The 24,336-nt window shown below is 38.0% G+C and overlaps 1 protein-coding gene across 1 annotated transcript in view; it reads left to right on the top strand.

Annotated features, from left to right (window-relative positions):
• LOC306867723 (low-density lipoprotein receptor-related protein 1B-like) overlaps positions 1-24,336 on the top strand; it is a gene marked incomplete at its 5' end in the record, with an annotated part of 282,208 nt that overhangs the window by 65,990 nt on the left and 191,882 nt on the right. Inside the window, 5 exons of the mRNA XM_079413559.1 lie at positions 10,670-10,789; positions 11,924-12,052; positions 18,365-18,622; positions 18,990-19,152; positions 21,592-21,814. Of these exons, the coding sequence (XP_079269685.1) occupies positions 10,670-10,789; positions 11,924-12,052; positions 18,365-18,622; positions 18,990-19,152; positions 21,592-21,814 (893 nt within the window). The remainder of the gene's footprint in view (positions 1-10,669; positions 10,790-11,923; positions 12,053-18,364; positions 18,623-18,989; positions 19,153-21,591; positions 21,815-24,336) is intronic.

Genomic DNA, 24,336 nt, shown 5'->3' with positions numbered 1-24,336 from the left:
TTACTACTACTTACTACTTTCACTACTATTAATCATCCTCGGGGAGGTCTATTTATTTAATTTATTTGCAAAAACAGATTTAAACATGGACAGATTTAAACATGCAATATAATTACAGTGCAAAATAAGTGTCTTACACAATGTATTACACATCGTTGTTTTTTTGCTCAGTATTAGCCGTATGCTAGAATTGTCTTCTGTTGAAGTTCCTTGGGCAAACGCCTAAACTGAATCTGCTCTAAAAAAAAACAGCAGAGTTGAACATCGATGCACCATTTCTCTTTCATCTCCCAAGGAAAGAAAGTGATATATTTTTCCCTCGCTTGTGGCCTGTTAACATATTAATAGCGTTAGCTGGTGTTGTGCTTGTATACAGTATGTACGTTTCTGGAAGCTCATGTGTAGCCCGCCTCAGCAGTTTCCTCTCCTTGTCTGTAAATTCCCACTACTGAATGTTTATCAAAGCCTACAAATGATAAAACAAACCTCAGAACATGTGACAGTCTTGACACAGCCTTTGATGCCAAAATCGAGGTTTGTACTTCAATTCCGATGGAAAAAGAGGTCTTGAGTGAGAATCCTCGCTGTGCTGTAGTGAAGGCCAAGACAGCAATCAGGAATCTTGGGAAGTTAAAAGGCAAAATGCAGTGTAGAACGTCTGACTAGCTTGAAATTGGCACTTGAATTTCGTGACAAATCCACTACAGAAAGACATGGGAAGTTGTTTTTATGGGCAAGTATTTTTAGTAAATCACATCAAAGTTTTGTCAGAGACACATGCTACATTCCATTAAAATGTAGAAAACTATGTGGAACATATGGAAGCCTGTTTCTCAAAAAAAAAGTCTTTCTCACGTGAAATCTCACAATTCTAACTTATTTCTCGCAATTATGAGTTAACATTTCACAATTGTGACATTTTTTTCTCAGAATTGCATGCTATAAACTTCCAGTTGCAAGTTATAAAGTCAATATCGCATGATATAAACTTGCAATTGAGAGAAAACAACTCAGAATTGTGAGATATACACTTGCAATTCTGAGAAATAAAGTCATAATTGTGAGATATAAACTCAATATTCTGACATTTTTTTCTCAGAATTGTGAGCCTATATATCATGCAATTCTGACTTTATAAAACACAATTATGAGCGGGCAAATTGTAGGCAAACTCGCAATTCTAAGAACACATCAGTCTTTTTTCCTCCTCAGAATTGGACTTTATAACTCACAATAGTGATTTTATATCTCACTATTCTGAGAAAAAAAGTCAGAATTGCGAGATGTAAACTCGCAATCGTGAGAAAAAAGTCAGAATTTTGAGATAAAAAAATCACAATTACCTTTTTCATTTTTTATTCAGTGGCGGAAACGGCTTCCATAGGAACACACATATTCTCATTGTTGATAATCGTAAACCTATTAAACAAATGCTGGCACTACATAATGTTGATTATGTTCAGATATTTAGTTTGGTTTACTATCAGACTTCGCTGATGGTCGAACAACTGTTATGTGATGATGTAATCTTTTTAGCAAATGCAAATGTAAAAAAATTCTGTTCATATTCGTACAACTGCTTAACAAATGTTAGCATTATAACGTATTTTATGGACAGAAATTTAGCTGGGTTTGGTAGCAAACATCTAAAAATTGCATTCAAATATTTTTAGCACATGAAAAACAATTTCTCTGTTAATATTTGTACAATTGCGTAACAATTGCTAGCACTCCTAGCATTTGGAAATTTGGTCGCTAGTAATCTTTATTGATAATTCAACAACTGCATTACATGATGATAAAACTTTTTTCGCAAATGTAAAAGTGTAAAAATTAGTGATCATGTTGATTTTACATCTCTACAACAAATGCTAACATTGGATAACATTGTTTACACTAAAAATTAATTTGGTTGTAAACTTCATTGTTGACAATAAAACAAATAACTTACATGTTGATAAAATATTTTCAGAAAATTTAAAACTGTAAATAATTATTTCATTTGTTCACTTCTACAGCAAATGTTAGCATTGGATAGCATCACCCATGCTAAAAAAAATGGTTGCTAGCAGATGACAGTTAAACGTCATTACATAATTATAAAATCTTTTTAGCAAACTTTAAACTAAATTATTTTCTCTGTTGTTAAACTGATGAAGTTTGAGTGACGAATGGAGCTCAAGCGTTCTTCAGGCAGACCACAGCGAGACTGCAGCATCAGCTGACGCTCAGCTGATTATAACTCCTCCCATTACAATTAATAAGATATATAAGATCATCCATACTCACACTTGCCATTGTCTGTTGCACAGACATGCGCTTAGTCAGCCTTGAATTCTGTCTCACAGACATGCACTTACCCTCATCCATCCCCATCTCCTCATCATGCAGATCCATAATCACTTAACTGCTCGCCCACGGCGATATATCACCTATCCTTCTCATGTTGCTCAATAGTTCAATATTATGCACAGTACGGTGTTACTCTACTTTGTGTATATTACTGTGCATATTAAAATATCTGGCAATTGCTTAGGCTTCGGAGGGTGGGGGGGTGTTTCCTGTGGATAGCTCAGAACTGAACCCTGCAGAGCGAAGCCTGCTGCCAAACATAAAGTTCAGGACCTCTACAATATTCTGGCATCGAACAGAGTGGTCCTGACTGAACTTAACAAATGCTAGCATTGCATAGCATCTTTTATGCTTAAATTTGCTTGCTAACATTTTTTGACAATAATAAAACTGGATTGCATGAATCAGAATCAGAATTAGCTTTATTGCCAGGTTATTACAAGGAATTTGTTTTGTTGACAGAAGTTCCACAGTGCAACAGAATGACAGCGACAGGACACAGGTAATAATAATAATAATAATAATGTACAAATATACAAAATAGACGATGTGCAAAATAGCACAAACACAATAGACAATTTAGTATGGACAGGTATGTTAGGTGCAAATCTGAAATGTAATAAGTATGTGTGTTAAATAAATACATGTATCACAGTGTTGTGTGTTTCTAAGTGTTCTAATGTTCAGGATTGCCTGAGGGAAGAAACTGTTCCTGTGCCTGGCCATTCTGGTGCTCAGTACTATCTCTGCTGGGCCTTTTTGACAATAGAGTGTATACGAATGTGTCAGGGTTGTGGGGAGAAGGGATGAGGCGAGGACTCAGTACTGCAGAGAATGGGCTTTATTAATAAAAAAATAAACAAACCCAACCAAAACTACCCCGTAGGGGAAAAACAGGACAGCTGGCAGGCTTGGCAAGGCAGGACAGGGCACGACAAGGCAAGGCAGGATCAGCACACGGGAAATTACGACGACGAACTGGCGCAGGACTGCAAACACAAGGAGATTATAAAGGGAGCAAATGAGGAGGGTAATGAGGTAAACACAGGTGGGGAAATTTAACCAATAATTAGGAAACAAGGTGGGTGGGGTCAAGACAATTGACATGAGCACATGGCACATAGAACCAAACAAGACAAGCCATGTGCTCACACAAAACAAAAACACAAGCACATGGCCAGCAAAACAAATCACTAGCCATGTGCAAGACAGGACACGAACACGCAGCTAACGAGGAGACTCATAAGCTGCATGTTCACAAAACATGACAAACATGAAAGCACAGATCAAAACAAAACAAGAAAAAGCACGCGGCCGAAACCGAACCGCGTGCCGAACAAAACGCACACACACAGAGACAGAGGACAGAGGAGCGCACGACCCGAGCAAACTCGAAATCGCACGCTCCCCAGCAAGAACAAACCTGGAGCGTGAGTGTCCGAACCCCGACACGAAACCAGAACAGAGTCTGAACAAGACAGGAGTGCCGGGATCCGAACACCACGCCCCAACATGAAACAGAGCACGCAGACAAGAGAGCGCGCAGCTCGAGCACACTCGAAGCCACGCGCTCACCAAAAAACAAGACAAGAAGGGAGTGTCAGGGCTCCGTCACAAAACCATGAATAAACTAGACCGAAGTGACAGAACCCTGACAGAATGTCTCACTTCACCTGCAGCATTTTCTTCTGTACCAAAACAATCAAAAGCACTGGAAGATGTGACCATGGTCCCTCTGAAGGTATTGCTTTACGTCTCCTGAGCATTCATAGATTGGCGTGTGCTACATACTACAGGTGCTAGGCAGGAAACCGTCTTTGTGTTGCACCTCTGAACGTCCCTGTGGTAATAACACACTAGTCTCACTTTCCCCATCTGCATTGTCAGTCCCTAATGAATATACGGAATTGAATAAAGCAGCCCACACAGCAAGGCGACTAAAAAACCCTGAAACACACAGCAACTGCAAACAAAAGAGTCCACACTTCACTGTGGCTTTTATATAATGGAAACTCGCACAGTAAACAAAGCATTGGGATAACAAGAACGCCGTCAAATGCTTAAAGGCAAATTAATCTTGGGAACAACAGCTTTTCTTTGTTCTTTTTACAGCCCGTTGTGAAACATAATTACTCTACTTAATGCTTGTACCCGATTAGGTTCAAATAAAACTTACGTGACAAAAATTATACAACTGATACCATACATCTGTGCAAGATATTGTTTATTGGTAATTCAGATATCATTTTTTTGTTGTATTTTGTATGTAACTGTATTCTATTTCTGCCTACTGAAGAGGTTTTTTTAAGTCAATCACATAGAGCTGTGGATGTAATTTATGGACTAAATTTATTTAATCATCTCCATATAAAAAGTTACTGATCATGACTAAATTTTCACAATGTACATCACAAAATACTTCATGATTTCAACAATTGAACTTAATTTTCTTGTGATACCATTTTTTAATTTTCTTGATTTCACCATAACAGAAATTGTATTCATGAGATTTACTTTTTAATATATCTTTCTTGTGACTGAGACAATAAATTTACTTCCTATTCCAATTAATTTTCTGATTATCTTGACAAACTAAAGCTGATTTCTTGAGATCTCTACCTTAATTTTGTGATTTTGCCATTATAAAAGTTGCATTTGCAAGATTTCTTGTTTTATCTCAACTTGAGAAAATGTTTTCTCATGATTTACACTATAACAGTTTTCTCATTTCTTCTTATTTTTTGTAATTTTGTCATAAAGGTTGTTTTCTCAAGATCTCTACTTAATTTTGTTGTGATTTCACCATAGCAACACAAGATTCACAAGATTTTGAATTTATTTTGATCACAAAAAAATCTTGTGACCTACTTCAACTTAATTTTCATACAGTATTATCGTGACATAACAAATGCTGTTTTTTAAGATCTCTAATTTTTGGTGTGGCGAGATTACAAAAAAAATGTGTTCACCAGATTTCGACTGACTTTTGATATCAACTTCAACATTTTCTTGTGATTTCAACTTAATGTTCTTATTATCTAGAAATAACAAAAGCTGTTTTCCTAATATCTACTTTATTTTTGTTTTGATCTTGACACAACAAAAGTCTGTGATCTCAAATTAACTTTCTCGTGATGTAGACATAACAAATGTTGTTTTGCACAAGAGAAAACAACACAGCTTTTAAGTTGGGTTCTCAAGACAAGTTAGTTTTTTCTCTTTTTTTAAGATCAATTGAATTGACATCATGAAAAAGACAGAAACAAATACTAATACATATATGTAACATCATTATTTTAGCAGGTGTTAATATTATCAGTATTATAGAATGACTTGCTTACTTCCTTCATATGTATTTAATTGCTTAGCAATTCAATTTTGTACTGTAGCTGCACAGGAATTTGACAGTTGTCAGCTAACAGCTGCAAATGTTAGAATTCATCAAATAAATTCAACATTTATTAATCTAGTGAGACTGCTAGTGTTCACTCGAGTGCTGAAAATGCAGGCATATTACAGTATGATGGGAGCAGCTGAGGGTTAAGTGCTTTGCCCAGGGGCAAAACTGCAGTGGTCACAGGAAGGGCAGTTTCATGTGCCAAGTTGATGTCCTTTGCTAGCTTGACTAGGATTTAGACGAGCCTCCAAGTGCAGAGCCTTTACGGCCACATCAATCTGGTTAAATATAGACTCATTGAGCACAGGCCGTTGAACCAACCTGTTCATTTGCACCGGTTTATCTGGAGTTTATCTGAATCCTCTTCCAATGCTGGCAGTCGATCCTGAAGTGTTGATGAAGGGGCAAAATAAACCAGCTCTGTTTCACAGTTACACCTCAGATGTCTCACATCCACCTCCCTTCAGTTTCTCTAGTTAAAGGTGTAGGTGTTTGTGAAGTTATGCAATATTACTTTTTGCTGTAACTGTGAAAACATACCATGAGCTTTTCATTTCAATTTCCATATCATTCCCAATTTAAGGGGTTCTTGGCCTGAAAAAGGATGAATACCCCTCTCGTAGAGAATTTTCTGGACTTAGGCTAGTAAGCAACCACCTACCAACCACTCAGAATACCTTAGCAACCACATAGCAATATGCTAAAAACACTTTGGCTATGCTAGCATCATGTTGTGAGTTGCAAATTTTCTTCAATCTTTGTTGAGAGGTTCCTTTCTGTTCTAACAAAACATATTTTATTCAACATGGGCTAGTAAGAAACCACCTATAGAACAATGCTAAAGCTTCTCAAAACATGCTAGCATCATGTCAGTGAGTTACGTGAGTAACTAAACCACCGACAACAGAGCCATTGTGTTTTGTTAATTATGTCTGGCTACTTTGCAGAGCTTGATGGTTTGCCATGTCCACTTATTATAAGCAATGCTTATTAAGTGTCTTTGGCCTTGTTGTTTGAGCTCGGCTCATAAAGCATTTCAGTTTATGGAATTAATAATGTACGCAGGTGCAGGTTGCTATTTTTTGGTATGTGGCTTATTTCCAAGATAATACATTTGGATTTGAGTTCATGGACTACTTTTTTTTTGCTAGGAAGATCTGGCAACACTAAGTCAAAACGTACAATGTGATTTCTTGCACTAAGCATACAGAAGAAAAGACACAACTCTGATAAGTGTTTAAATGCGTCATTAACAACAAGTGGTTCAGTTCGGTTCTGCACACACAGCATAGAATTTCTACAAATGCAGTTGGCACAACCTACATTTTTCAAGAGTCAATTCGATTGTAGAATACATTTGTTACTTCCATAAATTACTGAACTGTTTGTGTACAGAACAGGATAAAGCACTAAAAGTTGAACTAACAACCAAATTTAACTGCACTGTGAATGTGGCCATTGTGTTTGAGAATTTTGTGCATTTTCTTTGTTGCTTTAGAAAGTCAACTTCCCTTCTGCTTCCAACCTCCGTCCTTTCTCTTCTTGCAAACCATGTTTTTACTCAACTGTCATCTATTTATAAACACTGCCTGGTAGGTGCGGACCCCCTGGTCACCTGCTCTGATCGCACAAACAAGAAAAAAATACACAAGTGCACGCTCGTTCCGCTGCAGTGATGGCCTAGCTATCTGAGCCCTGGGGACGGTGGCCACTCTAATGATGGAGACTGAGGGGAAGACCTGCTGTGAGTGAATAATAGACCTGTCCAGACATATGCCATGTTCTCTGGACTGGTGATTCCTGCTGGGCAGGTGCGGGGCTTATGATGCAGCTTTTTGATTGGTCTGTTTAGACAGTTGAGGAAGATGCTGAAGTCAGGTGAAGGCAATGCCAAAGGTTTTCTATTAAGTAAGTGATTTAAAATCAAAATTTGATGTCCAACAACAAATATTGGTTTCATAAATGAATGGGCACATCTTCTGTGTTGCTCTCCATTTGACTGATATTCATGTTCATGTACCTTTTAATTACTTCGCCTATTTTGTTTAGTTAGATTTTATTTTATAGAGAACATTATATGTTTATATTGGCCATTTTTAAAAGACAAGCCCTTCAGTGTTTTGTTTTGCATTTTGTGTGTGTGTTGTTTTGTTTTGCTTTATTTTGCTTTTTTTATGCTTTGTTTCATATTGCTCTGTTTTGTGTTTTGCTTTGTTTCATGTTGCTTTTTCTTTTCTTTTCTTGTCTTTTCTTTTCTTTTCTTAAAAAAGAACATTCTATTGTTTTGTTTTGCATTTTGTCTTTTTTTTTGTTTGTTCTTTTTGCTTTTTATTTTGTGTTTTGTTTTGAGTTTTGTTTTGCTTTGTTTTGTTTTGCCCCCCTTTTCTTTTAGAAAACATTCCAAGTTTCTATTGACTATAAAAAAGGACAAACTCTTCAATATGTACCAGCCCAAATTTGTATTTCAGTATAAAATATGAATAGTGTTTGTAAGCGATTTCATTAGATCTTTTGAATGTGTCAAGCTTAGAGGTGGTCTGAAAAAACTTGTGGCATTTAAGTCCGTATAGATTTTCAAGGTCCCAGGCTTCAATTTTTAATGTGGTACGGGACTCCCGAGAGTGATTGATTGTTCACAGCAGCTAAAGTTCAAGCTCTTTGGGTTGGGGTAGAGAAATAGATCTACAGGCATTTACCTTAACGCCCCTGTCAGACTCAGCACCCTTCCTGGACCGCTGCCATTAGCACTACATCACCCAGCGAGTGTCAGAGGAAGTAGGGCTCCTCACTGAGAGAAAATCACCTTGAGGGAGAGCTCTGGAGTTCACTGGAGATAAATCCTGTTGTGTGGGAGCCTGACTCGCAGCTAGAGTCCACCCGTAATGGCCTCCTTCCCACTCGGAGGAGATTAGTGTGAATCCGGGTGGCAGCGAGTGTCCTACAGTAGCTGCAGACATTCAACAACACTCGCAGTGAAAACAATGATTTTGACCTATTTTTGAAGTTAACTTTTGGGTTCTTAGCATAAGCTTTGATTTCTCCAAAGAGTAATTCTCATCCGATAATCAACTCTCCCACCTGTTGTTTTGAATCGGAGAGGTCTAGTTTCCTCCTCCTAGATCAATGCTTGTAACTTTTCATTCATTTCAATATTGCAACATTTAAAGTCAGCTCCCTTTGTAGAGATATGGAGTTTCACATTCTTTTTCTTTGATTTATTTCTGCGAAGTTTGTTTTTTATTCCTAATGGGCAAATACTGACATTTAAATTTGTATAGGGTTATCAAAAGGTCTTTTAATAATCTCAGGAAAGTCAAACTCTGTGGGGTAAGATAAGTGTCCAAAAAATTGTCTTTAGTCTTTTATTAGCCTTTTTCTTTGCTTCCTTTTTGCAGATCAAAATTCACGATTACAATAACTGCTTTTTCTTTTACACTGCCAAAGGCTTTATTTACACTTTTTGTTGGCGCTAAATCATATCAGTTTAACTTCTGAGCTTTTATGTAATTTATATGTGTCGGTGCAAAATTTGACTATTAGTTAGGCCAGCTTCCTTCTCGGTCATATATTCCGTCATATTTTTGGCACAAATCTATTGCATATGAATTCATAATAATGCATTATTAATTTGAAGTTCATGTTGTTTTTTTTCATTGAGGAAAACTGTCTTGGATTGCTTTTAGTGTAATTGTTGTTTTGTCAAATGTCGCTCTGATGACAACTAGTCAAGTCAAGGGTTAGTCATAAAGAGTTAGTTCACCCCCAAAATGAATGATTTGTCATTATTTACTCACCCTCTTGTTGTTCAAATCCGATGTTTTGTTTTCTTATGTGGAACACAAAATATGTTACTTCTGCTCTTGTTGCTCCCAGTTCTTGTTATGTGAAAAGAATAAAACTACAGATTTTAGTGGCTCGGATTCCCCATCTGCATAAATAGATAAAGAATCCTTTATAGCCAAGATTATGAAATATTTCAAGAACTGTTAGTCGCTTCACATCGCTAGTCCCACATATAAATAGTTAAACATCTTTCAGCTCAAGTGGATACACATTCCCTGTAATAGATAAAAAGCCATTATATTTCACTTTCAGTTAAACTCATATTGTAAAACGTTTTGCATTACCCTTAAACGCTGTGATACATTTTTAAAGAAGTGCTTAATTTAAAACTGTCAGACTCCAGCCATTCTGAACGTATGTCTCGGGTGGGTCGATGAATTTCTCAGTGCAATGCTTATTATTAATGTGGGCTCCGTTGCAAATGCACGCTAAAAATCTCTCTCGCTCACGATTAGACGGCTAAAGCGTCAGCAATCTTTTTCTTTCTCACTCTTTCCAGTATTGTCACGCACTTAAAACTGTCACAAATGACGAAGAAAACAAGGTGACCTGTTTGCCACACCCCAAGATGAATAAAAACATCAAATATGGGCTATGGCTGTTGTAATTGAAACAGACTGCCACCCAAGCTTTTATAAATCACTGCTATTTTTCAAACTATTCTGGGAACAATATATAAAGACGGGGTCATCTTCATTTGGCGAGCAATCCAGGAGAATCTAGTCATCAAAATGTCCCTCATTATGAGGCTGTACAGGTGATAAATATCACACAATGGGCCTTAAATTTGTACTCCACCGTTGTGTATTGACAGCGATTTGGAGCAGGAGCTCTCTGGGAAGAATTGCATCCACGGAAACAGGCCTTAAGTGCCACTTAAAAAGCGGTGAATCATGGTCTTGTAATGAGGCTGCATCTGTTCAACTTTTAAAAAAATGATTTCATACTGGCGAAATGGCATTGTGCTTTTATGGAGGGTTTTGTCGAGTGTAAATGCATGTTCATTGGGAGGGCGAACTCTGTGCGTGATATTAACACTGTGAATCAAAGTTTAGATGTGTGTTTGTGTCTTCTCAGAGTTGGTGCGTGGCTGCAAGGAGCGGAGGTGTCAGTTTGACTGTGTGATCATGAGAAATGGGACGTCCTGCTTCTGTGGGGAAGGTTTCGAACTGGATGAGGATGGGAGGCGGTGTCGAGGTGAGGGTCATTACCATTTGAACTCTGTTTGAAGAATTTGGCTCTTTAGAAATGTCACTGAATTGAATTGTAGCACTTTAGAGACAGTTTTGACTTATTACAGGTAATAAAGGGAAAAAAGTCCAATAAAATGCTTTCCAGAATGAACACTTCCTATGAGCTCTGACTGGACAAAGTAAATATTGGTGTAAGATCATATTCCTAGACTCAGTGCCTGTCTGCCTGATGAAAAACATTTTAGATAATCGAAAGAGCTTTTCTTAACTAGTGCGAGCTATGCTAAGCTAGCAGGCTAAGCTGTTAGCTACCTGACAATGTTTACATTTAAACACATTCAGCTTTGGTAATGTGATGTGTACATTTGAAAATTGTATTGTTTATTGTAAACATTTTTATGATTAAGAAAATGTTTAAATTGATTTGCTATTATTTCTATTTAGACACTGAATAGAGTACCTATAGAAATTAGTCTCAGAAGCTAGTTTGTGATATCTTGTTTTAGTTTAGAGTTCTTCTTAACCAATTTGAGCTATGCTAAGCTAGTAGGCTACAGTAAGTTGTTAGCTACCTGAATATGTTTAAGTATGACCATAATTCCAAAAATAGTCAATCACATTTTTTTCTTGGGAAAAATGTGTAATCTGCTTTTGTAATCAATTCCAACCAGGCATTGAATAGAGTACCTATAAAACGTTCTCAACTAATATCTGATGAAAAATGTGTTTTAAGCTAGTAAGCTGTTAGCTACCTCAAAATTATTAAATATCACCATTTTTAGCTTTGGTAATTTGAAAGATATTCACATTATTTCTATTTTTTATTATGCAGTTCTAATCAGGCAAAAGAGTACTCATAAAAAGTTGCCTCAGCTGATATTATTTTGGGATCTATAGAAAAGCTAGCTGTCCAATGCATGAACTCGAACCTCAGATAAATCGTTGTTGATTTCATGATAAATTATGGTTATACCAAAACAGCAATTTACTCACCCTTCCCTCCCCAAACATGCATTTGCATATTCATGTTTTTTTGATAGGTTGCTGCAGAATGGTAACATTAAGAGTTGGGTTTGCATATTTAGGTCATGTTTGAGCACATTTAGCATTTAATAAATAGCCCCGCTGTTGCCCACAGATCATGATGAATGCAGGGATTATGGGACATGCAGTCAAATCTGTATGAACACGCAGGGATCGTACAGATGCGCTTGCACAGATGGCTTCAGCCTGCAGCCCAACAGACGATCTTGCAAAGCCAAAACAGGTGAGTCCATTTATCACCCGTGTTAGTTCCAGTTCCAGTCCAAAAAAAAAAAAAACCGCATAAAGCAACATGTATTTTACTTTGATCTTCAACAGTGCTTTAAAAGCACAAGTCTAAAAATAATTTAACCCATGCATAAATAAAATATTATCTGAAGTTACTTTACTAAGTGCTGGAGAGATGGACGACTGCTCTAAATCTGTAAGAGAGTAATAAACTAATAATAAACAGATTTTTAGCACATTGCTAGTTTTAAGAGGTGCTGATTGGGTTTTAGGGTTGTTAGGGTGTTGCTAAGGGTTTTTGGAGGGCTATTTGCTAAGATGTGCATTAAGGGGTTTTGACTGTTTTTAGTGCATAGTTATGTGGTTGCAACAGTGTTCAACAGCTAGCTTGTTTGCTGTATTGTTTAGAATGGTTTTTAACGCATTGCTATGTTGTTTTTAGGGTGTTCTGCAGAGTTTCTAATAAGTTCTGTGGGGGTTTTAGCACATTGCTACAGTATGGATGCAAGGGATTCTGGGTAATTGTTAGCCTGTTGCCAAGGGATTCTGAAGGATTTTTAGCCCATCCTTATGTGATTCTGTGAAGTTGCTAGTTGGTTGCTAAAAGTTCTGCTGAGTTTTAGTATGTTTCTAGATGACTTGTTGGTCAATTTGGGGTATTTTTAGCGCATTGCTACAATATGTTGTTTTTAGCACATTTAATTTTGGGTAGCTTTAGCACATTGCTAAGGTATGTGGTTGTAGGGGTTCTGTGTAGTTGCTAGCTTGTTGCTAAGTGGACCAAGATGGCGCGAACACATCGCGAGGCTCAGCGTCTCACCAGTTTTTGCAATTTTGCAGTATTTTTCCTGCTCATCTCGGGTCTGTTCTCACTGAACAGCTTTGCCTTAACATCATACACCCGACAGGAGCTTTTGGATATCGGTCTGCTCTTTTCCAACAATCTTATAACCAATCATCGACTCATCCCGGAGATCTCCAGAACACCCGAGGCAACGCACTCTGCTCGGCCGGGCGGAAGTGCTCACAGGCGGCGCCGAGATCGTAAACAAAGGCGGGGGAAGCGTGGAGGACTAAGAGCTAAGCTAAAGCTAACACCGCACCGGCTCTCTTTACCCAGCATTTTCCTCGCTAATGTGCGGTCATTGGTGAACAAAATGGATGAGATATGACTTCGCATCACCCATAGTAAGAAACTTTTGGACTGCAATGTCATGGTTTTCACTGAAACATGGCTACATAGCGACATACCCAATAATGCCATTGATCTAACCGGACGCTACACGCTCCGAGCAGATAGAACGGCAGATGACTCCGGCAAGACCAGAGGCGGAGGATTGTGCATTTATGTAAACAAAGCTTGGTGTACGAACTCTGACATTGTTGGAAAACACTGCTCGCCTAACCTAGAGTTTCTCATGGTGAAGTGTAGACCTTTCTATCTGCCGCGGGAGTTCACTTCCACCATCATAACTGCAGCCTATATTCCCCCGGATGCTAATGCCAAGCTTGCTATGAACGAACTGCATGCGGCCATTAGTAAACAACAGACTGTACACCCGGAAGCTGCATTTATTGTTGCGGGTGATTTTAATCACTCCAACTTAAAGACAGTGCTCCCCAAATTCCATCAGCATGTCTCCTGCCACACTAGAGGAGAAAAAACTTTGGATCATGTTTACACAAACATCGCTGGAGCTTACATCGCGACTCCCCTCCCCCACCTCGGACAGTCTGATCACCTTTCTTTGTTTCTCACCCCCAAGTATTCACCCCTCATCAACCATGTGAAGCCATCAGTGAAGACCATCAAAGTGTGGCCAATGGGAGCAGAGTCTGTACTTCAGGACAAGTTTCAACACACGGACTGGAGTATGTTTGCTTCTCAGGCTGCCAGTGGCTCTCACACAGACATTGATATCTATACCACCTCTGTACTGGATTACATCAATACCTCCATTGACAGTGTCACAACAGAGAAACAGATCACAACGTACCCTAATCAGAAGCCATGGATGAACAAGGAAGTGCGGCTCTTGCTGAAAGCCCGCAACACTGCTTTCAGATCAGATGACGCTCAGGCCTACAGCATATCCAGGGCTAACCTGAAGAGGGGCATCAAGAAGGCCAAGCACTGCTACAAGCTAAAGGCAGAGGAGCATTTTTCCAACTCTGACCCCTGGCGCATGTGGCAGGGCATCCAGGTCATCAGTGACTACAAGCCATGCAACTCCACTCCAACGGTCACAGACGTCTCCTTCCTTAACGAGCTAAATGACTTTTATGCTCGCTTTGACAACAACAACAAGGAGACAGCCACCAAGATCACACTCTCAGGAGACCATCAGACCCTCAAACTCACCTCCACAGATGTCTGCACAGCATTGAGCTGGATCAACGCATACAAGGCTGCTGGCCCCGACGGCATTCCTGGACGTGTGCTCAGGACATGTGCAGAGCAGCTCGCAGGGGTCTTCACAGACATTTTCAACCTGTCACTCACCCAAGCAATGGTGCCAACATGCTTTAAGTCGACATCCATTGTGCCAGTGCCGAAACACTCCTCAAATCACTCAAGCTGACCACTAAACTTGGAGACTTGGGTGTTAACACCTCCCTTTGCAGCTGGATTATGAACTTTCTGACCAACAGACCTCAGCATGTTAGGTCAGGCCTCACCTGCTCCACCACCATCACACTCAACACCGGCGTACCACAGGGCTGTGTGCTGAGCCCATTTCTCTACTCCCTCTACACCCATGACTGCAGGCCTGTGCATGGATCCAACTCCATCATCAAGTTTGCTGACGACACCACAGTGATTGGCCTCATCAAAGACAACGATGAGACTGCCAACAGGGAGGAGGTACAGCACCTGGCTGCATGGTGCGCTGACAATAGCCTGCTCCTCAACACCAGCAAGACAAAGGAACTCATTGTGGACTTCAGGAAGAAGAAAAGTGGAACGCATGACCCCATCCACATTAACGGGATGGTTGTTGAACGTGTCTCCAGCTTCAAGTTCCTGGGAACCCACATCTCGGAGGACCTGACCTGGACCACCAACACATCCAGCCTAGTCAAGAAGGCTCACCAACGCCTCTTCTTCCTTAGGACACTGAAGAAGAACCACCTGTCTCCAATCATCCAGCGGAACTTCTACCGGTGTGCAATTGAAAGCATCCTGACCAACTGCATCACAGTCTGGTACGGGAACTGCTCAGCTGCTGACCGCAAGGCACTACAGAGGGTGGTGAAAACCGCCCAACGCATCACAGGGACACCACTCCCTGCCATTGAGGACGTCCAGAGAAAACGCTGTTTACGTCGAGCTCGCGGCATTCTTAAGGACTCCTCTCACCCTGACCATAGACTGTTTAACTTACTGCCCTCTGGGAGGCGCTTCAGGAGCCTCCGAACAAGGACAAGCAGACTCAGGAACAGCTTTTTCCCTACAGCTGTTTCCCTACTAAACTCTGCCCAATGACACCCCCCTCACACACCACTACAAACTCTTCACCCCTCCCCATCATTAAATCGATTAAAAAAAACAAAACAAAAAACAACCAATCTACACTGTAAATTTTATTTCTATGCACTTTCAATGTTCATTGCACTAGTGTTTATATATCTTAATTTATAGCTTATTCATATCCATTTGTAATTATTTTCATAGTTTTTGCTCATAGTGTACATACATTTACTGCACAACCCATCTGTGTAGTATGTTCATATCACCCATCTGTATATCATACTGATAGTATTAAAAACTTGTAAATTATGTCCATAGTACTACTGCCTTATCTGTATATTTCTGTACATATGTAACATATTGTAGGCACTGTATATCCTGTACCTCTGCTTATTGCACTTCTGGTTAGATGCTAACTGCATTTCGTTGCCCTGTACCTTACATGTGCAATGACAATAAAGTTGAATCTAATCTAATCTAATCTAAAGTGATGGTTTTTAGAACATTACTATGTGGTTTCGAGAGTGTTCTAAGTAGTTGTTAGCTGTTTCCTAAAAATTTCAGAGGGTTTTTTTTTGCACATAGCTTATAATTATTTTTTTTGCTGGTGTTCTTGGTACTTGGTAGTTCTGAGTGGCTTTTAATGCATTGCTATGGGGTTTTTAGGGTGTTTTGGGAAGTTGCTGGTTGTTAAGGAGTTCTGAGGGAAATTTTAGCACATTGCTACAGAATGTGGTTGATGGGGATTCTTAGTAGTTGCTAGACTTGTTAAGGGTTCTGATGGTATTATCATATCCTATATGACTTCTATTACTTAATTTTGAGTAGCTGTTAGCCAGTTGCTAAGTATTTCTTAGGGGTAGCATATTTCTACAGTATGTTGTGAATGTTATGGATAATTGCTAGCCTGTTGCTATAAGGGGGTTTGGGGGGGGGGTAACACATTGTTATGTTTTTTCTAGGATGTTCTCTGTAGTTAACTGGTTGCTAAGGGTTCTGAATAGTTTTTTTGTTTTTTTTAATACATGACTATAGTATGCCTTTGCTGGGGGTCCTGGGTAGTTGCTAGCTTGTAGCTGAGGCGTTATAAGGGATTTTATTGCATTGTTGTGATTGATGGGATTCTGGGTTGTTGCTAGCATGTTGCTAAGCGGTTCTAGTGGTTTTTAGGGCTTTGCTACAGTGCATAGTTGCAGGGGGTTCTGGGTAATTGCTAGCCTGTTGCTAAGGGGTTCTGAAAGATTTTTAGCCCATTGTTATGTGATTTTCTAAGAGCTTTTTATATCTAAAAATAATTTTGTTTTAGTGCATTGCTACAGTATATGGTTTCTGGGGTTCTGTGTAGTTGCTACTACACTGAAGTGTTCCTGAGTGGTTTTGAGTACATTACTATGTGGTTTTGAGAGTTTTCTGAATAGTTATTACCTGGCTGCTAAAAAGTTCTGAAGGTTTTTATATATATATATATATATTGCTCCAGTATGTTTTTATTTTGGGTTCTGGGTAATTGTTAGACTGTTGCTTATGGTTATGAGAGTTGCAGCACATTCTATATGACTTCTAGGTCATTTTGAGTAGTTGCTAAGAATTTCTGAGGGGTTTTAGTACATTTCTACAGTATGTGGTTGCTGGAGGTCCTGGGTAATTACTAGCCTGCTATAAGGGGGCGTGGGAGGGGTTTAACACATTGTTATGTGGTTTCTAAAATGCTCTCGATAATACATAATAATAGCATTTACTATAGAGAATTGTTACTTAGAAAGAACCACTATCAAATAAGTGTTCAATACTGAAAACAAGGAAAGGTCAACAAACTCCACACTTGACATTTCAATCAGCATTTAAATTATAGTCATCTTTAACATCCTAAGAACTAGTCTGGACTAGATGGGTAAACACAATGCCCTCTGGGATGTTTGATTGAACAGGAAAGCCTCAGTGGAGTAGCACGGTCCCAGTGGCAATCATCTGAGTGCATTAGTATAGATGACACTGTCATTCGCCTGATGCGAGTGTCAGTTACTCTTATTGTCATCAATATGCAAATGTCTGCCAGCGAGCTATGATACAACAGAGCCGCAGGAGAGATAAACAGGGAAGGCCTTAATGGAAAGTCAATCAGAGCCCATCCAGCCCGACCTGCGACTGTCTATCAAATTTAGAGATGATCACACGCTCAGAGTTAATTGCACTTCATGGTGTCTGTTCATTAGTGTGAAAACACACACACACACACAACAAAACAAGTCGATCACAAAGTTTACATGTGCATAATATGTGTCACAGCATTTAGATTTTTTTTCCTTAAGTGTGAGCTTCTTAATGAACCAGTTTTAATTCCTATCAAAAATATAAGTAAATCTTTATATAATTTATGTTCATGTAACATGAATTAATCTTTTAGATGGGTGTTTCTTCAAATACAAGCATTTTTATGTTCCAGGTGCAGTGTTTTGTGATAACTAGCTTTTTACTAATCATTTCTTTATGCTTTAGCATATATGTTTGCCCTATTAGTTTCTTTCTTTCTTTCTTTCTTTCTTTCTTTCTTTCTTTCTTTCTTTCTTTCTTTCTTTCTTTCTTTCTTTCTTTCTTTCTTTCTTTCTTTCTTTCTTTCTTTCTTTCTTTCTTTCAATAGATATAGATAGATAGATGGAAATGACATGTGTTGGTTAAGAGAAATTACAAAAATAACAATTCATTTTGTAATTTATTTTTATTTTAAGATTTATTATTGAAAGGTCCACAGTACTGAAAGTTCCCAATATGAGCATTATGTTTAATATAAATAATTTATTATAAATAGCTCTGTGCGTTTTGTGCTCCCTCTTTCAGATCCTGGTGATAAACCACCGGTTCTGTTGACAGCAAATATGAATTCTATATCAGTTGTTTACCTCAATGGGTCATCTATGCCAAATCTCAAGTCCATGGAGACAAATGGGACTCAAATATTGGACTTTATTTATAAAGAAGAGTCACTCTGTTGGCTCTCGGTGGCACAGGATACAGGCCAGCTGTGGTGTGCCCGCATGACCAAACTCAAAGGCTTTTCAGAAAAACATCAGATACGGATAGGTCAGAACCTACAAAGTAAGTACGCACGTCAATTTACATACAAATTAAGGAACGTTTCATAACTTTCATGATTAATTCAGAGCAAGTGCAAACTAATGTCCTTTGAAGTTTTTATGAACTTGGGTGTTGTGTTTAATGTCCATATAAATTTTCTCATTAGTCTCTTTTTTCACTTCTTTTACCTCTTGAAGTGTTTAATGATCTGCTAATGAAGTGTTTAATGTCACAAGGTTAAATGAGTCAAGTGTGCATGTCAGGTCATTGAATGTCAGTTGTTGCTTCTTTGAAGCATGCATGGATTATTAATTGTTTCTAACTACCAGATCCCAGTTTACAAACTCGTATGTCGCATGTCTAAAAATGAATGGTTTCTTCCATGTAGATGTGGAGCATATGGCCATCGACTGGTTGACAGGAAATTTCTACTTCGTAGACAGAGTGAACGACCGGATATTCGTGTGCAGTGAACAGGGAGATGCATGTGTCACCATCATCGACCTGGACATCCAGAACCCTAAAGGCCTAGCGCTGGATCCCATCATGGGGTACGCTTGCTAACACAACCATTAGGTCCTTTCATTTGTATGAGATGGTAGCAATGAGCCTTTGTTGTTAAAACTAGATATATTTGGGAAAAAATCTATTTAAACAATGTAACTACTACTATGAATAATAAACCATTATGCCATATGTATAGCTGTGATAGCACATCAGTTCATATATAAATTCTGTGTAGTCGGCGCTGATAGCCTAGTGGGCAGTGCGCCGATATATAATGCTGTTGCGTTGCGTTGTCGGAGTCCCGAGTTCAAATCCCAGAGCTTTCCCGATCCCACCTCCCTCTTTCTCTCTCCCAACTTGTTTCCTGTCTACTTTACACAATCTTATCCTAATAGGCCTTTTTTTCATAAAAAAGCCTGAACTATCCATTTTATAATATTATCTTTAATAATATTAACTTACTTCCAACCGTTTGTGAAAAAACATCTGAAAAATAGTTATTACTTTTAATTTAATATGTACATAATAATAATAATATATTTATATATATCATTTTTATATAAAAGTAATAAATAGTTTGGTCATGATTATTATTAGTATTATATTGGGATAAAGTATCTTTTGATTTGAAGTAATTTAATCTAAATTTAATGTGTTATATAATTTAATTAAAGCTGCAGTCCGTAACCTTTCCCTATTTGTCGCCCTCTATGTTTGAAAACCTGAAATTGCAGTTTCTTGCCGAATTATCTTTCGTGCACGGGGTTGTGATCCGGTGTTCCGGCACGGCTCCAGCACGGATGAGTCTAATGTTTTGAGGTGAATGTGCAGCTGTCAGTCACTGCACCGGTGTGGATATTTACTGTACACAGATTCTAGCCTATGTCTTGGAATATATGACCCAAATCAGAATTTTCACCGTATATTGCCATCTGAACAAGTAAGTAACAAGTCTGCAACGTTTGTCCTGACCAACTGAGGAAAAAGGTATTACAATAAATTGCACTGCCAATGGTGATTAAATCTAAAGATCAGTTTGCTCATATCACATATAACCGTGCAAAGTATTATCATTTTTATACTTTCTTCTCAAATTATTAATGTTAACAACATCAGCATTGCGTGACTATGAGTAGCCTATAGTATCAGTGTGTATATTTCAATTTTTGTACAGTCTAATATCTAATTGTCATACCATTCAAATTTCATATTAAGAAATTCTTTTAATCCAAAAAGCAAATTAATCTTCCTTCAAACTGGTTCTATTTTAAAAAACAAAAACTTGTGTAATCCCACGTTGGCTATCTGTATTCAGAAGCACATTTAAAACTGGAATATAATTTAATTTCATTCACATGTTTCATAAACACATAATCCTTTCTGGATTACAATCCGCCATCAAAATGATAAATTTAATTATTCTAGCTGCTGTGAAATAAGGCTATAAATGATCCGGCACCTGCAGTATCCTCACGTGCTATAGCCTACTAGCCGGGAAAACTTCTTTATGTTTACCGACTTGATGTAATGACGCAGTGCCATGCTCGAATTTCCTGCGGAAACCTACCGGTACCACTCAAATTAGAAAACATTATTATAAGATAACCATTGTGAATCGGGCTAAAGTAAGGTGATAGTTTTGAACACTGGCTGGTTATGTAATTTCTCATATATTGATTTCGGATCATTTTTAACCAAAAAAAGTTACGGACTGCAGCTTTAAATACAATTTCAAGTAAATAAGTATATTATTATTATTATTACTAAAACCATTAAACAAACAAGCAAATAAATAAATACCTACCTTGATTAAAAAATCTTCAGTGAAAGATTTTTGTTGTACTTTAATTACATTGTCACTGAAGTCTAAAGAACTGGTAAAACGTCAATAAAATTACCTTTTAGAATCCTCTCCAAACAAATAGTTCATAATTCGTTGACCTATGCAAAGATATTCAGCTATTTATACTATCTGAAAATGATCATGCGTCCTACAGGAGGCTCTTGGTTGAATTTTTCATAGGAGTGAATAAATCATCCTTATCTGATGTTGAGTCATCTACGCGTCTGTGACGTGAGAAACTCTTTGGTCTCTTGGTAAACATTCATTTGTATGCAGTGCTGAGTTGTGCATGCTGTTGGGGCCAGTTTGTCGCTTTCAGACGACAATGACCATTTCTGTGCCAGAATCCTCGTGCGGAGTAATGCGGATGACCTCCCCCTCTCTTATTCTGCTGTCAGTATGTGTTAGTATAAAGAGAAATATCATACTGCGGCCCATTCATTCAGCTCTTGCTCACAGTGCCTCGGTTTAATTGCCCTGTTTTTACTGCAAGCATTCGACTGGCACAATATTTTGCAGAATAGAAAATTAATGGGTATAAGTGGATCGATTAAATCTTAAACAGCCTTGACTTTTGATTTAATTTACGTCAGATAGTAGATTCCGGTTTAAAGCTGCTCTGTTCTTGACCCCCCAACAGAAAACTCTTTTTCACGGACTATGGGATGGTAGCCAAGGTTGAACGCTGCAATATGGACGGCACCAACCGAACCAAGATAGTGGAGTATAAAACCGAACAGCCGACCGCTGTGACATTGGACTTGGTCAAGAAGCTCGTCTACTGGGCGGATGCTTATCTGAATTTTATCGAAGTTGTGGATTACAATGGCAAGAACAGACATACGATCGTCCAAGGAAACTCGGTAAGATGTGCTCAATCTTGGTTGTTTCTTCTTGAACCCATGATCTTCATGTGAAAAAGACCAAAGCTGCTTACGAAATTGCATACCTGTGTAGTAGGTACTACATTTGGTTTGAAAAAGTATGAAGTATGTTAAAAGTACGTATTCTGAAAATGGGTAGTATGAATGAAATTTGAAAATACTACATCCGCCATGTTGTCACCGTCAAGTGACCTACCAATTGCGTCACTTCACTTCCATTTACTCCTCTCCCATGGCTTCATGGGATAGTAGAGTGTCCATCGAATGCGCAATCCAGAATCTCTGCAGAAGTAGTAGGTCTGTGTGTTTGTTCACTACTCACTTCTGTGTGTGTCCACTTGGATGGGTTAAATGCAGAGCACAAATTCCGAGTATGGGTCACCATACATGGCCACACGTCACTTCACTTTCACTTATTTTCAAATACAATCATTTTGAACATACTACTGTTTTGGTTCACTGTTTTTCGAAAACTATGAACATTGGCATACTGTTAATATTGGTGTGCATACTATATTGCCTTGCTTTTTTGAATACTATGAATTCGGACATACAGTGCTACTTTTTTGGCGTACTATTTTTTGAATATTATGAATTTAGACATGCTGCTCTTTTGGGGTACTAGGTGAATTCGTATATACTATACTTGGCATACTGTTTTTCAGATACTGTGAATTCGGACACGTCTTTTTTGGCACAGTGTTTTTTGAAAACTATGAACATTGGCATACTGTTAATACTGGCATGCATACAAGGCATTGCCTTGCTTTTTTTTAATAACATGAATTCTGACATGCTGCTCTTTTGGCATACTAGGCGAAATCAACATACTATACAGTATATGGTGTACTGTTTTTCAAATACTATGAATTCGGACATACTTTTTGGTGCACTGTTTTTTGAAAACTACAAATATTCATGTACTGTTAATATTGGCGTACATACTGCTCCTTTGTCATACTATTTTTTCGAATACTATGAATTTGAACATACTAATCTTGTGGTGCACTGCTTTTTATAAACTTTGAATTCGGACATATTACACTTTTTGTGTGCTGAGTTTCGCATACTATATAGTATGGCATATTCTGACACAGCACAAGATGTGTTGCCGTTTGCATGTGAATCCCCAACTAACTGGTGGATATCTTGTTTATGCTGGTCCAGACCAGCATAAGAAAGTCTAGACCGGCAAATATTGGTGACCTCTGTTCAACTAAGCTATATAGGATAAGTTCTTGCTTATATTTTACCCAGCTGCCTTAATAGTGAACAGTAAAGCTGTGATAAATGATACTCCTTTGAATAACTGTTAAAGCAGTTTATTTTGAAGGCTATAAGTTTGGCTTCTCTCCTTCACCCCTCCAATAGGCCCAAAAGTATGGTGATACAAAATTCATTGCTTCATAAATTCAGTATAAATTTCATCCATAGTTCATAGTACGGGCAAAGGGCATTGTCAAATCTGTTAATTTTTCTCAAAAACAATAGATAATCCATCCGCGGCTGTTTATCAGCCTTATGAGACATCTGGTGTTAACTAATACCCTGATGCTATATTTAAGAAAATAGTTTTACAAATTCCTTCTATCCCCTTTTGGAAAGTGTCTGTGTGCAGGTGTTCATGGTTTACATGATTTGTATAATTTTCAGATGTTTTTCATGCTAAGTATCATCATCCAGTAAACGTACTGCTTGGGTTTTTTAAATGTTAAGAGTTTCCACAATGCTATTAGTGACAAAAGTTCCTATGTTGGCTTGAATTTAATTGCAGTAGTGGTGACCATGAATTCAACAATCTTTTTTTTTGTTTGTTTTCTTTGCACACAAAAAAGTATTCTCGTAGCTTCATAAAATAAAAAAGGTTGAACCACTGATGACACATGGGCTATTTTAACAATGTCTTTACTACCTTTCTGGGCCTGGAACGTTTCAGTTGTGTTACTGTCTATTCAGGGTCAGAAAGCTCTCGAATTTCATCAAAAATATCTTAATTTGTGTTCCAAAGATGAATGAAGGTCTTACATGTTTGGAACAACATGAGGGGGTGAGTTAATGACAGAATTTTGAACTAACCCAAAAAAAGATCACAGTTTAATATTCCATAAAAATATTATGCAGCACAACTATTTTAAACATTGCATTGATAATAATAGGAAATAATCAGCAAATCAGCAGATTTGAATGATATCTTAAGGATTATGTGATGCTGAAGACTGGAGTTATGATGCTGAAAATTCAGCTTTGCATCACAGAAATGCATTTTTATGTATATTTAAACAGAAACACATTTTTTTAATTGTAATAATATTTCACAGTATTACAGATTTACTGTTTTTAAATAAATAATGCAGTTATTGTAGGAGACGTCTTTTAAAAACAAATTTGATCAACCCCAAAGTTTTAAATTGTAGTAACCACAAGGTAAAAAAAAATTAAATAAATAAAAACTACTACTACAATTCGCACACACTCACCAAAATTGGACAATAGAAGATTGG

This window comes from Barbus barbus (assembly GCF_936440315.1).
Source record: "Barbus barbus genome assembly, chromosome: 49".
NCBI lineage: Eukaryota > Metazoa > Chordata > Actinopteri > Cypriniformes > Cyprinidae > Barbus > Barbus barbus.
This window is presented reverse-complemented; position numbering and strand designations above follow the sequence as displayed.